The sequence below is a fragment of the Rhinopithecus roxellana genome, chromosome 7 (genome assembly GCF_007565055.1).
Source record: "Rhinopithecus roxellana isolate Shanxi Qingling chromosome 7, ASM756505v1, whole genome shotgun sequence".
In the NCBI taxonomy this organism is placed as follows: domain Eukaryota; kingdom Metazoa; phylum Chordata; class Mammalia; order Primates; family Cercopithecidae; genus Rhinopithecus; species Rhinopithecus roxellana.
This window is the reverse complement of record NC_044555.1, coordinates 140836215-140854834: the sequence shown is the minus strand read 5'-3', so window position 1 is coordinate 140854834 and position 18620 is coordinate 140836215. Positions and strand designations below refer to the sequence as shown.

The 18620-nt window shown below is 35.5% G+C and overlaps 1 protein-coding gene across 3 annotated transcripts in view; it reads left to right on the top strand.

Annotated features, from left to right (window-relative positions):
• The window catches only part of RPS6KA6 (ribosomal protein S6 kinase A6), a 140952-nt gene that overhangs the window by 86585 nt on the left and 35747 nt on the right, over positions 1–18620 (top strand). For all 3 annotated transcript variants that reach the window (XM_030934023.1, XM_030934025.1, XM_030934024.1), the window contains 8 exons: positions 6043–6145; positions 6732–6862; positions 7284–7406; positions 7915–8004; positions 9140–9298; positions 11609–11770; positions 15965–16041; positions 17490–17607. In XM_030934023.1, the coding sequence (XP_030789883.1) occupies positions 6043–6145; positions 6732–6862; positions 7284–7406; positions 7915–8004; positions 9140–9298; positions 11609–11770; positions 15965–16041; positions 17490–17607 (963 nt within the window). The remainder of the gene's footprint in view (positions 1–6042; positions 6146–6731; positions 6863–7283; positions 7407–7914; positions 8005–9139; positions 9299–11608; positions 11771–15964; positions 16042–17489; positions 17608–18620) is intronic.

The following is an 18620-nucleotide window of genomic DNA, read 5'->3' as shown; positions in this document are numbered from 1 at the left end:
AGTCTCTAAGGACTTGCTTTATGAATCTGGGTGCTCCTGTATTGGGTGCATATATATTTAGGTTAGTTAGCTCTTCCTGTTGAATTGATCCCTTTACCATTATGTAATGGCCTTCTTTGTCTCTTTTCATCTTTGATGGTTTAAACTCTGTTTTATCAGAGACTAGTATTGCAACCCCTGCTTTTTTTTTTTTGTTCTCCATTTGCTTTTTAGATCTTCCTCCATCCCTTTATTTTGAGCCTATGTATATCTTTGCATGTGAGATGGGTCTCCTGAATACAGCAGACTGATGGGTCTTGACTCTTTATCCAGTTTGCCAGTCTGTGTCTTTTAATTGGAGCATTTAGTCCATTTACATTTAAGGTTAATATTGTTATGTGTGAACTTGATCCTGCCATTGTGATATTAACTGGTTATTTTGCTCGTTAGTTGATGCAGTTTCTTCCTAGCCTCGATGGTCTTTACATTTTGGCATGTTTTTGCATTGGCTGGTACCAGTTGTTCCTTTCCATGTTTAGTGCTTCCTTCAGGGTCTCTTGTAAGGCAGGCCTGGTCATGTCAAAATCTCTAAGCATTTGCTTATCTGTAAAGGATTTTATTTCTCCTTCACTTATGAAACTTAGTTTGGCTGGATATGAAATTCTGGGTTTAAAATTCTTTTCTTTAAGAATGTTGAATATAGGCCCCCACTCTCTTCTGGCTTGTAGAGTTTCTGCCGAGAGATCTGCTGTTAGTCTGTTGGGTTTCCATTTGTGGGTAACCGACCTTTGTCTCTGGCTGCCCTTCAGATTTTTTCCTTCATTTCAACTTTGGTGAATCTGGCAATTATGTGTCTTGGAGTTGCTCTTCTCAAGGAGTATCTTTGTGGCGTTCTCTGTATTTCCTGAATTTGAATGTTGGCCTGCCTTACTAGGTTGGGGAAGTTCTCCTGGGTGATATCCTAAACAATGTTTTCCAACTTGGTTCCATTTCCCCCTCACTTTCAGGCACCCCAATCAGACGTAGATTTGGTCTTTTTACATAATCCCATACTTCTTGCAGGCTTTGTTCATTTCTTTTTCCTCTTCTTTCTTTAGACTTCTCTTCTCACTTCATTTCATTCAGTTGATCCTCAATCGCTGATACTCTTTCTTCCAGTTGACGGAGTCGGTTACTGAAGCTTATGCATTTGTCACGTATTTCTCGTGTCGTGGGTTTCATCTCTGTCAGTTCGTTTATGGCCTTCTCTGCGTTAATTATTCTGGTTATCAATTCTTCCACTTTTTTTTCAAGATTTTTAGTTTCTTTGTGCTGGGTACATAATTCCTCCTTTAGCTCTGAGAAGTTTGATGGTCTGAAGCCTTCTTCTCTCATCTCGTCAAAGTCATTCTCTGTCCAGCTTTGATCCGTTGCTGGCAATGAGCTGCGTTCCTTTGGAGGTGGAGATGCGCTCTTATTTTTTGAATTTCCAGCTTTTCTGCTCTGCTTTTTCCCCATTTTTGTGGTTTTATCTGGCTCTGGTCGTTGATGATGGTGACGTATTGATGGGGTTTTAGTGTGGGTGTCCTTCCTGTTTGTTAGTTTTCCTTCTAACAGTCAGGACCCTCAACTGTAGGTCTGTTGGAGATTGCTTGAGGTCCACTCCAGACCCTGTTTGCCTGGGTGTCAGCAGCAGAGGCTGCAGAAGATAGAATACTGCTGAACAGCGAGTGTACCTGTCTGATTCTTGCTTTTTGGAAGCTTCCTCTCAGGGGTGTACTCCACCGTGTGAGGTGTGGGGTGTCGGTCTGCCCCTAGTGGAGGATGTCTCCCAGTTAGGCTACTCAGGTGTCAGGGACCCACTTGAGCAGGCAGTCTGTCCGTTCTCAGATCTCACCCTCCGTGTTGGGAGATCCACTCCTCTCTTCAAAGCTGTCAGACAAAGTCGTTTGCGTCTGCAGAGGTTTCTGCTGCTTTTGTTGTTGTTGTTGTTGTTGTTTAGCTGTGCCCTGTCCCCAGAGGTGGAGTCTACAGAGACTGGCAGGCCTCCTTGAGCTGCTGTGAGCTCCACCCAGTTTGATCTTCCCCGGTCTTTGTTTACCTACTTAATCCTCAGCAATGGCGGGCGCCCCTCCCCCAGCCTCGCTGCTGCCTTGCAGTTAGATCACAGACTGCTGTGCTAGCAATGAGGAAGGCTCTGTGGGCGTGGGACCCTCCCGGCCAAGTGTGGGGTATAATCTCCTGGTGTGCCTGTTTGCTTAAAGCGCAGTATTTGGGTGGGAGTTACCCAATTTTCCAGGTGTTGTGTGTCTCAGTTCCCCTGGCTAGGAAAAGGGATTCCCTTCCCCCTTGTGCTTCCCAGGTGAGGTGATGCCTCGCCCTGCTTCAGCTCTTGCTGGTCAGGCTGCAACAGCTGACTGATTGTCCAGCACTCCTTAGTGAGATAAACCCAGTACCTCAGTTGAAAATGCAGAAATCACCTGTCTTCTGTGTTGCTTACACTCGGAGCTGGAGATTGGAGCTGTTCCTATTCTGCCATCTTGCTCCGCCTCCCGGTCTCCAAACTTCTTTTCTTTTTTTCTTTCTGCCTATAAGTTGTAAGTTTGGTCACTTGACGTTATCCCATATTTCTCAAAGACTGTTCATTTTTAAAAAATTATTTGTTATTTAATTTTATCTGATTTAATTCAAAAGACTAGGCCTCATGCTCAAAATTATCTCTTATGCGTGGTCTAGTATGTTATTAAAGTTTTCAACTCTGTTTTGAAATTCCTTTCATCTTTTTTTTCACTTCCAGAATTTTAATATATATATTTATTTATCTTTTATCTCTTGAATTGTTTTCTGATTTCTTTGTGTTTTTTTGTATGTTTTTGACTTTCTTTTGGATTTCATCGAGCTTCCTTACAATCCATATTTTAAATGTTTTATCTGTCATTTCAGAGTTTTCATTTGATTAAGATTCATTGCTTGGTAGCTACTGTGATACTTTGGGGATATCATTACATTCTTTTTCTTCATAGTCCTGAAGTTCTTATGTTAGTTCCTTCTTATCTGTAGAAGCTGTCACATATTGCTTTTGAATTTGTTTCATTCGGATGTGGTTCACCCCCTGCTGCCATCCCTCTTGGGGGATGTGACTGTAGAGTAGGTTGGGACGTAGCCAAAAGTCTCTTGGCTTTGTTTCTGTAGGCCCGTGCACTTCTTATCAGGTTTTTACGTTGGGTTTTACAGTTCAATCTATAGGGCAGTAGGTGGCATTTCCCAGTACAAGCCAGCTGTGGCAAAAGCAGATCAGTATGCAGTTGATATTTGTTTATTGTGTGGTGCTCTCTGTTGTTTCAGATGATGGGCTGGACAGTGGAATGCCAGGTTCCTTGACCTTCTTGTCCCGTGAGGGGTGAGGGGAAAGAGCTAGGCAGAGCTTGACTGCCTGGCTTGCACACAAATACCCCAATGATGAACTGGGGAACCAGCCCTGACAGGCATGGTTGTGCCAAGGTCTCAGCAGAGGGTAGGGGGACTAGCTTCACATCCTAGACGGGTAGCAATATGTTCTGTTTACCTGTCACACCCCTGACTCAGAGTTTGTGGCTCTCAGTTCAGATGCACAACTGCCGTGTATCTCTAGACCACAGTATAGCTGATAGCCACAGAAGACACTTGTCTTGCAGTTGTCTATGGGAGTGGTTTCTGGGTGGAACCTCTTGAATCAGTCTAATACACACAGCTTTGCGACTCACCTGTTTGCCAGTGGGTAATGCTGCTGCTTTCTGTAGATATCACAGAGGGGCTCCACTTTTTAGCACATACAGTTGGGTATTAGCTGTGGGAGTATCATCTGGTTGGGTCCATCTGAGCTCAGACCCCAGGTTGGGGCATGGTCATGTACTAGCAGTGGTGGATAGGACTAGGCAAACTTCCAATTCCTTATCCCCCAGATTGCCCAATGGACAGCATGTATGAGTCCTATAAGAAGTGGACCAGGACCAGGACATTGGACTTGTTAAGTCTCTAGAATCCTGCTGCTGGCTATGATAGGGAGTGATGGGCTGGTTCTCGGAGTCACAAGCAGAACTCTCAAGCAGAGGCAGGGAGAGTACTCTGGAAGTGGGAGTCCTAGAGTACATCATGTGCCTGTGGGGACTGGGATCTCAGAAGGGCCTACAAAACGCTTAGGCAGTTGCAGAATGCTCAGACAGTTGGTGCATCAATGCATATTGCAGACCTGTGGTGGCTGGGCTCTCAGAAGCGCCCACAGAATGCTCAGAATATAGCAAAACACTCAGGTGACTGGGTTCCTATGGCTGATCACAGGCCTGTGGGAGCTGGGCTCTTAAAAGGGCCCACGGGATTCTCAGATTATGGCAGAATGCTCTGGTGGTGGGATTCCCATGGCTGATCACATGCTTTGGGGTCTGGGCTCTCAGAACAGCCTGTAGAATGCTTATGTGATCGAAGTCCCAAGGCCCGTCACAGGCCTATGGGGACTAGGCTCTCAGAAGGCCTCTAGGTAACAGGTGAAATAGTCAGTTGGGAGCAGGGCTGCTGGCCTTTCACTGGGGAAGGCAGACCCCTTCAGCTGAAGCAATGAAGGTTGGCAGCTATGGGGTGCTTGGCCCACCTGCACTTCCCTCCTGATGGAGCGGCAGTGGATTTCACTTTTGGGGGCACACAGAGATGCCCAGTTTCCCCACTGTCTCCTTGGCCCAGGAGTGACAAGCGTGATGGTGGTGTCAGGCACAACTATTGAGGGAGCTTAAGAGTGGGTCACCAGCCTCTGGGAGCTAGGCTCTAAGAAGAACGCCAGGCTGTGGCCACTATATACATGTAGGGGCAGGGCAGCTGTGCTGTAGACCCAACACTGAAGAAGGGAGGCCTCATTTAGAAGGGAACAGCTGAGGCCAGCAGTCTTTGCAGCGTGCATTCTGCTCACTCTTCTGTACTGGTACTGCAGCTGCAGTATCTGTCTTTGAGGTGTGCACAAGTACCGACCTACCTGCTCCCTGCCTAGTGGGGTGGCAGCAGACGGTGCCAAGCTGCTCAGGGATCAAAAGTTCATGGGATTCCACATGGGCTTGAGCAGTACCTTTGCACGGATTCCAGGAGCTCCATGTATTAAACTGGAGGCCTAGGGGATTCAAGGGGGCTTACCTATAGTTAGCATTGAAAGTCTGTGACAGAATCGTGAATTGTGGAATCCTGGAGGTCTCTCACTCAATCTTCCCTTCCCTGCATCAAAGATCTCCTGGCTCCACACCAGTCTCAGTTCACCTGATGGCATGGCTTTGTTCTCTTCTTTCTGTGATTCCCAATTCCATCGCTTCTCTGATGAATTCCAGTGTGGCCTCTTAGAAAATATACTTGAAGTGTCAATATTTACTTGCTATTTTGATTACTCATGAGAGACGCACCCACGAGCTGTTTCTAATAAGACATATTGAACCAGAAGTCGTGTTTACATATTTAAATAAATGAAAATTACTCAAAAGTAATTCCCTATTTATTTTTCCCCACTGTGGGACTGTAAGCTTTTTAAAAAATAGATTTCAAAAAAAGTAGCTTTTTATGTATTATTAGAAACTTTCTATGCCTTTCAAAAGCATAGATTTTAGCAAGCTAGATTGTTAAACAAGACTAAACTTTTCAATTATCTGATACAAGCCTCAACAGTACATTTAATGTATGTTTTTATGTGAAAATAATATTTTAGATGAAATATGTACTTCTTAAAAATAATCTATTGATTTTGAAAGCCTTGAGCATTTTAGTTGTTATTGTGCTGTATTTGCATGGCTATATTATGAATGAGCATTCAAAAACTTCTGATATCCAAAATTGAGCAATCCTTGTGAATTCAGCTTGTGGCATCATTGCTATGTTTCTTGGCCTCATTACATTTTGAACATTAGCTCTCAGAATTTTAGAATTTGGTTAACAGGTATCTGAAACCTGTTGAAATTTATTGTATGAAATCGTTAGTCTTCTATTATGTACTGTGAATATTATGTTCTGCTTTCTTTTACAAAGTATAATAATTTTTAAAGTCTTATATGTTTTGTGGTATCTGGTTGCCCCTTCTAGAAATTATATAAAAGAGAAGTTCAACCTCCTTTCAAACCTGCTTCTGGAAAACCAGATGATACTTTTTGTTTTGATCCTGAATTTACTGCAAAAACACCTAAAGGTAATGCATGTTTATCTGTAAAATTAGAGATTTTATTTAAGTAGTTTAAAAATAAACTGTCTTCTGAAGTAAAAACTAAAAGAATGGTAAATTTGCAGAGAGGTAGTTTGTCCATGGGAAATATGGATCCTATACAAAACATTGCTTTGGCAGCTGTCAAGTAGATGTTTTAAATGGGAAATATTTATCAGGAAGGCAGGAACTTGGTCAAAGGGTGGCAAGTTTCTTTCTTTCTTTGCTTTATAAGTCCTTTGGCATGCTAATGATTTGCAGGATGGGGTAGGAGGTAAGACATCAGATATTTTACTGAGTCTTTTACAGTTTCATATATACATTCAAGAAATATTGAATACCTACCATGTATTAAGCAATGAGGATGCAACAATGAAAAGAACAGACAAAAATTACTGACTAAAATGGAGCATGTATACAGATGGGAGGAGACAGATAATATATAATAAATCAAATATGTAATATGTTAGATAGCAGCATTGAATGGTTTCCTTTATAGTTAAAGAAATTCTGACACTTTATATCATAGAATTCTGCGTGTAGTTATAATTAAATGAAATTATTTGGACATTAGATTCTCCTGGTTTGCCAGCCAGTGCAAATGCTCATCAGCTCTTCAAAGGATTCAGCTTTGTTGCAACTTCTATTGCAGAAGAATATAAAATCACTCCTATCACAAGTGCAAATGTATTACCAATTGTTCAGGTAAATTCCACTTAATCACATTATTCAGTTTTGGGATAATTATTTCTCTGTTATTGCTAATGTATTTTTAATAGTTTTTTTCAGTGATTTTTAACTACTTTGTTTATCTCTTGGTATAAATCATGAATTAAGTATGTCCCTGTATGTTTTGGAAAAGAGCAGACAGTGGTAACTTTTAAATTATATTTATGTGGCCTCGTTTGAATAAAATAGAAAGGTGATGTATAAGCTAGTTGATTTATTATATTGCCTGTGGGTATCAAGAAAGGATTGGTTCACGCCATTTATAAATGTTGATAAAGCTTCTGTAGAATGAATTATTCTAGTTAAAGATTTAAGATGAATGTATATTTAGGACAAAAGACAGAAAATGTGAAAATATTTCATTCTCCTTAGTATTTTACTTTTTAAAAACAAACAGATAAATGGAAATGCTGCACAATTTGGTGAAGTATATGAATTGAAAGAGGATATTGGTGTTGGCTCCTATTCTGTTTGCAAGCGATGCGTACATGCAACTACCAACATGGAATTTGCAGTGAAGGTATGTCTCTGAGCCTAGCTTTCTTGTTTGTTTTATGCATGTAATTTAAATTATGAGTCAACTGACAAACATTTTCAGTTGAGTAAATGAAGATAGGAAATATAAGATGATGAGAAAGAACTCTGAGACTTAATATTTTCATTTTTGAAAATGAAAATTTTCTTGAATTTCTTTTCAAGCCTTTATTATGTAGGAACAATATATTTCATGAATTTTTGCATTTGAATAATTTTGTTATACATGTATTATGTTAAGATTGAGCAATTGTGACAATTACAATCACGTCATTATTGGTACAGTTTCAGTGAAATAGGATATAATGTTAAAATGTTCTTTTCTTTTGTTAAGTTTTTAACTTATAAGATGTTTTTAAATGTTAAAATAATATGAGGTAAGCATTGTTCTTGAGGTTTTAAGCACTTCTTCAAAAATATAACCAAATTGAAAATACTCATTTTTAGACAAAATAATTTGTTTGCCTCAGATATTTTTTGTTCTTATTTCTTAGATCATTGACAAAAGTAAACGAGACCCTTCAGAAGAGATTGAAATACTGATGCGCTATGGACAACATCCCAACATTATTACTTTGAAGGATGTAGGTATTTCTAAATCTAGATATCAGCTAAGCTAATGAAGTTATGAATTGGAACTTTATTTTTCTTATTGAAACTTTTAATGTCTTTAGCATATTTAATTTCATGCCTCAAAAATCTCAAGACTCTTAAATTGCCACTTTAATTTTTTTTTTCCCATGATTCTATACTCCTGGTCTTATAGAATATCAAAAATAACTATGATGATTGGTAAAAGAGAATTTCTGGATTGCTTGAATATATTCTGGCTGGTTAACTAGTTAACATTGTAACTAACACCATTTATTATTCTGTAGTGCTATCAATATAGAAGATACAGGACATTGGGGATCTGCCAAATTCTTGAATATTTTACTTTCTTGATTGTATGGTAATTGGCTATAGCATTATGGATTGTTTCTGGAGTGAAATAGTGTTAGTCTACAGTTTTGTAAAATGAATATATAACTCATTAATATGTTACTGAATGCTCACTTTTCACGTAAGGAGATAATGTTCTTTTCTCTTTATACAAGACAGAAAAAACTATCACCTTGATCAATTTGTGTCAGAAAATGATATGCACTTTGATTTGTAATCTTTAAACTACTGTGGGGGGTGTGTTTGTGTGTGTGTGTGTGTATCATACATGCCCTGAGTGAAAAGTGTATAAATACTTTTCTTATTTGTTTTCCTTGGTATACTATTGGAATTCAACCAATATTTAAGATACCACATCAGATAATGGACTGAGGGAAGCATATAAAATTAAATAATACATTTACTTTCAGAAAGAAGCTTACGTTTGGGGAAGAGAAGTAGCTATAATACAGTAAAAAAAATGAGATAGAGGTCATTTGAGAGGCACAGAGTTCTATTTTTTTAATTTATATTATTTGATGAACTGCAACCTGTAACTTCAAAAGGTAATACAATTATATGTTTAACATAGTTTCATGGGACTGTGTAGGTGATTGTTTAGCCAGTTCAACCTTTAGTACAGCCTGTACTGCATTAACAGTAAAGGAATAATGTCTTTTTTTGTTTTTAATACTAGAGGCAGGTTTAGTAGAAAGGTAAATATAACTAAAATATAATTTAAGAATTATAGAATTGTAATTATAAATAATAACATTTTAAAACTGCGTTCTTTCATAGGTCTTTGATGATGGTAGATATGTTTACCTTGTTACGGATTTAATGAAAGGAGGAGAATTACTTGACCGTATTCTCAAACAAAAATGTTTCTCGGAACGGGAGGCTAGTGATATACTATATGTAATAAGTAAGACAGTTGACTATCTTCATTGTCAAGGAGTAAGTTGTAGTTAACTTTTTTCTTTCTATTCTGGGACCTATATCTTCATAAAAATATAGGAGATGATGCCCCCTAAAATAAATTGCTTTTATTCACATATATGTCTATAGAGAATATCCTAATAGAACTCACAATGTAGTGAAGTTTATGGATTTAGGAAATAATTATTTTCTCTCTGCCAATTGGCCCTGATTTAAAAGCATATTCATTTAAAAAGTGGTTTAAATTACATAAAAGTACCTAACTTTGACCTGGAAATTATGAAACATAATTAGACTTAAAAGTCAAATATAAAAGAATTAACCAAAGACATACAGTGACTATTATTCAAGTTACCTAACATAGAAAGTTCAGGTTACCTAACATATCTCTTGAACCTTGCCAGCTCCTCCCCTAGCTACAGTAAGAAATGTGTATTCTAAACATTTGAAGTATTACTATATTAAATTTTGTGGTGAAGGGGCAGGCTTGTTATTTTGCTTCCTGTCCTTTCATAAAGAAAGCAAATGAACTGAGTTACCAAAAGAGGCAACTTTTAATATATATAACTGTATAAAAAAAAAAGTAGGAAATAATTTAAAAATTTAAGTTTGAATCAGTTGTGATAGTAGATATGTACCAACTTAATAAATTAAAAATGGCAGTTAAGAATTGATGTAATGAAAACTCTGCATGAGCCCCTCTTATAATTAATAAAAATAAACTGGTACTCAATTTTGTGTGTGGTTTAATAAAGTATATTTTCAGTATTTTGAAATGTATGATGCTAAAGCAGTAGCTTTTTGATAATTTAATTATTTGATTGTCTTTACCAGCACTCTCTAAAGTAAAGCATGAAGAGAATTTTCGAGAAGAGAATCATAGGCATCTCTTCTTTATTATTGTATGAACCTTCCGGTTCTTACATCAGTTAACTAAATTAATAAGACACATATCAAGCATTTCTACATGCCAGGCATTGTAAAAAGTGTTGTGGATTCAAACATGAGTGAGATTTGGTCCTTGCCCTTAAAGAGCTTTAGCATAGTAAACTCTGATTAAAGGTAAGGGTAACTTACATAAAGTAGATAGTACTAGTAGGAAACTTATCACATGGGGGAATTTTAGCCTTTTTTTTTTTTTTTTTTTTATCAGTCCTACATTTTATTTGTTTCTTCTTTATTGTTTCTATTTTTCTGCTGAGACTTCCCTTTTTTTGCTGAGAGTTTAATGCATTGAAAGTATGTTTTGTTTTCTTTGTTGAAGATCATTATAATAGTCACTTTGAAATCCTTATCTATTTTAGCATGGTTCATCTTGGAATCAGAATTCATTGATTTTCTTAAGACTGTGTCCCATTTTCTTGTTTCTTTGTATATTACATAATTTGGGATTGTATCCTAAGCATTATGATAATCAGTTATAGAGATTTTCATATTTTGTTATTTTTCTCCAATAGTTATTATTGTTTCATTTGTTTAAGTGAGTAATTTTCTTGGCTGAGCTTGAACTGAAAACTAGTTTTGGGGCCAGCAGCTCTGGTTTTTGTTCATATTATTTGTCTTTATACAAATTATTTTGATCCTGTTCCATACATTTTTGATTCAAGGATCAGTTCTGGCTCTTTCCTTTATAATGTTTCTCCACTCAGCATTCAGAGTTTTCCAGCATCTCCTTTCTGGTCCTCCAAGCCAGAAGGACTGTGGTTTTTTCCACATGTTTTTACCACCACTGTGTACCATAGGGATTGCAATTAAACCCAGGCTAAAAGCCACAGATATGGAAACCTCCTTGTATAGGTTCCTGTGTTCCCTCCTTCAACAAAGTGCGTACTCCTCATCAGAGTGTATCTCCTTCTGTTCATTATCCAGTGCCTCCAGATAGTTGATTTTTGTATTATATCCAGGTTTTATGGTTGTTTGCTACAAGGAGGAGGGTGTTGAGTAGGGTCTTAGTCCATTATGGACTAAGTCCAAACTTAGTTTAGTTTGTAAGTCAGGAACTGTTCTTATATGTTATGCATAATGCTAAGTGATATAAATTATGGCATGTCCAGAAGTGGATCTGAGAATTGAACTTAGATATATTGAGATTAGAAGTGGTTAACAAAACTAGTGGCTTGAATGGAAACTGGAACATCTATCTGACAGAGATAATTTCCTGTGTATATTTTAGGCTATTAAGCTTGAGTAACATGTCATTTTCAAAATTTTGTAATTCAGAAAGTTTCTTTTTATCAGATATTTAGTTAATTATGTAGATATAATGTTTTATTTCTCAGATATTTAGTTAATTATATAGATATAATGCTTTTTTCCTTTATATTCAAGGTTGTTCATCGTGATCTTAAACCTAGTAATATTTTATACATGGATGAATCAGCCAGTGCAGATTCAATCAGGATATGTGATTTTGGGTTTGCAAAACAACTTCGAGGAGAAAATGGACTTCTCTTAACCCCATGCTACACTGCAAACTTTGTTGCACCTGAGGTATTCCTTAAAAACTTCACCGTTTGCCTTTCATTCTTTTCCTTTAGTTGAATCTATATGATGCCATGTGTATGTTATGGTAGGCAGATAAAAGCTGTTATCTTGCCCTTTTCAGTTTTAAAGTTCTTTAAATCCGTGAATTCTCATAGCCCCTAATATAAATATTTACACTGGTAACTAGCATCTAAAACCAACCAGAATGTAATAATCAGGCTATTCTGTTCTCTTGGGTTATATACTAATTTCTGAATCATACCATTTTAGAGTTGGGTGGTAGGGTAAAGATAGCCACAGCTTCAAGGTATTATGTATTCTAAATGAGGAAACTGTGGCTCGAGGTACTTCAATGACTTATTCAAGACCCAGCATTCACTTAATAACAAAACTAGGATAGATTCATCAGGTATGTTAAATTGTACTGAACATTAGGTAATTTATATCGATTAGCATTATAAATAACATATAAGGGCAGTGCCATCCTCGATTGTCTTTAAGATCTTCTAACTCCCGGAGAAAATAGCCACACAGGGGTTTTTGTAAGCCGTGGGGATTTTTCTCAGAAAATAATATTTATATCTAAATCTTAGGGTGAAGAGTCAGGAAAGGTGATGCTCTTAGGGAGAAGAGTAAGGAAAGGGGAAGCTCTGGTACAGATTTCACATTTGGGAAGCTGTAACATTCATTCTAACTATGGGGATGGGAGTTTTGACAGTAGCAATTTCCATAGTAGTGAAAGTAAAGTTGGGAAAAATGAATCAACAGATGGCATTGGCCATATAAGTTCTAGATAAGCTTTCTTTGTTAAGTCAGTAGCTGTTCTTATATGTTATGGATAATACCAACTGACGTAATTACATATTCAACAAAAATCTAAATACCTAAAACTCTCCAGGTTTGAAAAAATCGAATGTGTCTAATCAAAGGAGAAGCAGAGTAAAATAATTTGAGAAGAATTCCTATCTTGTATATATTTTATGATTTTACTTTTATATCAAATGCTAGCTTTTTCAGGGAAATATTGCACATCAGATATATTAACAATAAGCCATTTGTATTTTAATGTAAATAAGTCTATATTTTAAAGCAGCTACTATAAAAATAACTTTCGTAATGAAAGTAGAAATATAGAAAATACTCTACTGATATTGAAGAACAGACAGAACATCTGTTTTATAAGCTTTTTATGATAAGAGATTTGACTAATGAGAAATTATGTATATATCCAGAGAATGTGATTTAATCTATATTTTAATAAAATTCATAAAATAATATGCAAGTTTTTATCTCTTACAAGATTGCCCTTAGGTGTATGAGATAAAAGCCTGAACATACAAAATATTAGCCTTTTTAGGACATTTCAGTGGTTTTACAGGATTGGAAGACAGAATATTTGAGATAGTGCTCTTCTGTTATGTATAGCATATATGGTTATCATAAAGGTCATCATAAATATTGTAACAGATTTATACAGTAAACATAAGAGCAGAGTATAGAATAACCATTTTAATAGCCAAATATTTAATATTGACTTAATCTTGTGGACCTAAACTGCTTAGTATTATGGCAACTTCTCACTGGAAAAAGGTTAGAGATGAATATGTACCATATGAAAATATAAAAAATGGACATTAAAATGAAAAATATATAATATGTCCGTGTTTAGATTAATGATTAGGTAAACAGTTTTAGATTAATGGTTAGGTAAGCAAACCCAGAGAGTAGAATACAGCTCATTGATGTTTTTTTCCCCAACAGACGTACACTGTAGTAAGACACTATTACCATTGTAATAGTGAGGGTTTTCAGGTGGGCATCTGGAGACCACTTCTCTCTAAATAGTGATTGAACTACCTTTGACTAGTATTTGTATTTTCAAAATACTTTGAAAGTTTTATTTTTGAGTGATGAAGCCCATGCTAGGAATCAATAATATATTTGTACATTGTTATTAATGAACCACAGAGAGTACTTTTAGTGCAGTTTGTTTCTAAAATTTCAGATGCTTTCAAAAGGTAAAATATAAAAATGCATTCTTTTTTAAACTAGAATCAGAAAGATTCAAGTGTCAGTACAGATATTTCAATAAAAAATGGCATTTATGGGGGTATACATTCATTATTTCACAGTGCATAAACAGTTTTTGTTTGCTAAGAGCTACATTGATTATTGCAATTTTAGCTTAAGGAGAGAATATTCTTTTTGTTTTTAGATTATGCATCAGTTTGATCAACATCTTAGGGTTTATTAGGTAGATGTGCTTTTCTACTATACCTGCGTTGCAAAAAGTGAATATATCTCTAAAATATTTTATTATTTAATAAAGGCAAATCCACTATGTTATATTATTCAACTGATATTATAAGCCTACTGAGGTTAAAGAATGCTCCTGAATTAATGGAGCTTACAAAAAAGTTGAGGGATACTGTGTCTGCAGCTTTTTATAAACTAATTTTGAAGTTAACTCTCCTTTGCTCTTTCTCGGGGCTGTCAAATTGTTTGCCCCAAACGTTAATTGATTTGAGCAACAGGAATGAGGAGCTCTGTGTATGTTACTTTCTGCTGACTTGGGAAGCCAAGTGAGAGAGAGACTTATGCCACTGACTACTTTAATTGTGATTTCTATCTTTGTATTTAATTTGATACAAGTAAAAAGGTGTGAAACATACCCTCTGTACTCTTTCATTCATCCTACCACTCTGCCTTGTTTCTTTTATGATTATATGCTCACTTTTATAAGGGCATTGAATCTAGCTCTAGAAAAAAAGTGGACCATTTCTTCTTTACCTAAAACAAGTTTTTCATGTTTGGCCCTAATTAAGCAATATGACACCTCCTGTGCGAGACTGTCCTCATAACTAGGAAGGTTATAGGAGTATATGGTACCTACAGCCAAATTGATTAACTCTCACCTGTCCACGTGGTTTCTACGCAGTGACCCTCAACCTTAGTTATGCATTGGATCACTTGGGAAACTTTAAAACGCTTCCTAAGGGAATCAGGGAAAACTTGGTGATGTCTGGAACTGTAAGATGTAATGAGAAAAATAAACAGATAAGGGAATAAAATCAGTAGAAGTCTGTGTTTTACTAGAGTATGCCAACTTAATATTTACCATGATGTGAGTGGTTTAGCTATACCTTGTTATTTGTTAAGTACTTTATAGTTCCCTACTTATATTATTTATATAAGCCAATTATATTTTTATATCCTCTTTACCCTCTTAATTTTGCACATATGTGTGTTTTTATAAATACACTAAGACTAGAAAAAAACGTATTTCAAATTTTAAGTTTGTTACGTACTCTTTATTCATGTTTGGCAGTTGTCAAAGCCAAACACTAACATTTTTAGCCTTTTATAGATGAGAAATTCATACTGGTGGTTATATAATCCCCAGTGTTAATGCATTAATAATGTTTCTATTTTGTTCTTATGCCTAGAGGCTGTAGCAGTGGGCTTGTTTTTCTAAATGAAAAGAAAATGGCATTATTTCATCTCTTTATTTTTCTAATGAACTCAATAATTTTGTAGCTAAATCTCACATGAATACATAACAAACGTATTGTTTGATTTTTATTAACACTGGCACCAAAAAACAGCTTCCTAAATTGTTGTATAAAAAATTAATGAAGCCATGCAGTATTTATCGAATGTGTACTTGTGGTCCAGAAATATACTGCTCTTTTCAAGACATTGGCCTTGTATGGTAAAATATAAATTCATTCTGCTTTTGTGAGATCATATATTATCTTGCCATATCTTGTGTAGTAAAGAGGCAGTTATAGATATTAAAAACACAGGCTTAAGTAAGACTTCATGTTCTGCTACTTACTAGTTTTGTAATGTTGGGTAAGTTACTTAACATTCACTTCAGTTTCCTCATCTTCAAAACTGGAATATTATCTACCTCATAGAATCAGTGACAGAATTAAAAGCCTCAGTACTGTATATAGTATACATTAAAATCGCTGTACATATTAATCTTAAGTTTAGATTTCTCTGTATCTGGTTTCCTAAGAGGAGGAGAGAAAACTCATTGAGGTGTCAGGGATTATGTCTTTACTACAAGTGCATAAAATGGTTGAAGTTTTTATATAATGAACTTTGGTGAGATTATTAGAAGTAAAACAACTTCATTAGGAGAAAATTGAGTTTATACTGAGTAACACCATATAATGAGTATTTCTTTCTTAGGTTCTTATGCAACAGGGATATGATGCTGCTTGTGATATCTGGAGTTTAGGAGTCCTTTTTTACACAATGTTGGCTGGGTAAGAAACATATATCCAAAAGCATTAACGTTGTTATTTGATTTTCATCTGTATATCTTCATCTAGAAAGAGAATAGATTAAAATAACTTTAAGGAAAATGCCATTTACATTTCAAAATATCAATATTGATTGTTACTTATAAAATTAAAAAAACATAAAGCAAGGTGTAGAATGAGGCACTACTAATTTGTGACATAATAATTTTAAAAGGCAATTGTCACCTGGAACTAAAACTTTTAAAAATAAAGTGCATTTCTATTTTGATCTTGAAAATATTTACTTAATCATAAAATAATTGCATGTTTCACCAACAAATTGCCCCCTTAACTTGTTGATAGTGTGTTTATTTTTTTCTAAGCACTTGAATTCTAACTATTCTGGCACTACAGGTTTAGTAAGATTTTGCAAATCTATATAGTAACAATGCTAAACTGCGGAAACACACACAACTACCTTCCCTTGAAATCATAAAGAAAAGCTCACAACAAATGTAATAACAATTGGACTATGTTAATGTTGATACTTTACAAATAATACGAGTACTATTTTACTCTCAATAATGAGTAGCACTTTTATTTAGAAGTGAAAATTTATGGCTGTAGAAATTATTCTACGAGGGTTGTGATAGAAAAAATGGCCAAGTTTAGCAAGTAATTATAATGTACTTAGACATAATATTTCAAAGAGTGCATTTAGTATGGTTTAAATATGCTTGACGTACCAAGAACTCTATGAATATGTTATAAAATGGTGACTCTAAATAGTTTAATGGCTTGGTGATAATTACACATCTCAGTACATTTAATAGACTTTTAGGTATTACAAATTTATGCAGAATATTTAGTTCTAGACCATAGTAAATTTAAGGGTAGCTAAAGTTTGCATATCAAATACAATTAATCTACATGATTGATCTACATAATAAATGTAATGGCTATGGAGTTTTGTGTCGATATAAATATTTACCCAACCAAGTTTTCATAGATATTAATAAAAAGTAATGATAACCGTTTCCACTGATGATAATGATGAAATGTTAATGACTACATTGAAATAAGACAATAAATAATTATGAATATGTGAAATTAATATTTTCTTTGTACTAGGTATATTTGTTTGCTAACCTATGCTGGAATATGTGTGTTTAATATTGTCTAGTTTTAAGACTGAAGCTTTACATGAAAAACCACCTTTATTTTATTTTACATTGATTAGCTGATCAATGACGAAAGAATTGATGTAAGCAATATTCTCCATTTTATTAAAAATTTTATTAAGGTTAAATTTATGGTTTGAAATATAAAATTTGACTTTAACAGTGAAAGAAAATGTGAGATGATATTCTTACTCGCTGAAGTAAATATTTGCATGTAGTAAATATTTGTATCTCTTTCATTTTTTGGGTATGTTACCCTCTAGTGTCTATTAAAATCTGTTTTATTAATAGCTACACTCCATTTGCTAATGGCCCCAATGATACTCCTGAAGAGATACTGCTGCGTATAGGCAATGGAAAGTTCTCTTTGAGTGGTGGAAACTGGGACAATATTTCAGGCGGAGCAAAGGTATAAATTATAACATTTTGTTTTGTTGCACTCATGTTAAATTGCTAAAATCCCTAAGTTACAGCTTGTGTGTGTTTGCAGAATATCTGATGGTATCATATGTGTTTTTAATTAACACATCTATGAGTAAATTGAACAATGTACAAAGGATAACTTTTGGTTTTACCATGTTTCTCAGCCACCTTCCTTTCTGATCAGTTTACATATGTGCAGGGAATATTAACTAGTTCCTGTATTAACCAAAACAAAAAATATAAATTTTGGAAACAGGATATATTTAAAGCCAACTAAAGTTTATTTCTAGATTTACCATGTATTTCCATATCATTTTCTTTTCACTCAGAAATTGACTTGATTATGTAGACAATTTTTATAATGCTAACTTCTTAGAGAATGAATGGACTATGTATCTGTAGCATCTGGATATTCATTCCTGATGGCTTAGAGTGGTCCAATAGAAATATAATGCAAGTCATTTGGAATCAACCCAAATGTCCAGAAATATGTGGAGAAATAGGAACACTTTTACAGTGTTGGTGGGATTGTAAACTGGTTCAACCATTATGGAAAACAGTATGGCAATTCCTCAAGGATCTAGAACTAGATGTACCATATGACCCAGCCATCCCAATACTGGGTATATACCCAAAGGATTATACATTATTCTACTACAAAGACACATGTACACGTATGTTTATTGCGGCACTATTCACAATAGCAAAGACTTGGAATCAATCCAAATGTCCATCTGTGACAGACTGGATTAAGAAAATGTGGCACATATACACCACGGAATACTATGCAGCCATAAAAAAGGATGAGTTTGCGTCCTTTGTAGGGACATGGATGCAGCTGGAAACCATCATTCTTAGCAAACTGTCACAAGAACAGAAAACCAAACACCGCATGTTCTCACTCATAGGTGGGAACTGAACAATGAGATCACTTGGACTCGGGAAGGGGAACATCACACACTGGGGCCTATCATTGCGGGGGGGAGGGGGGAGGGATTG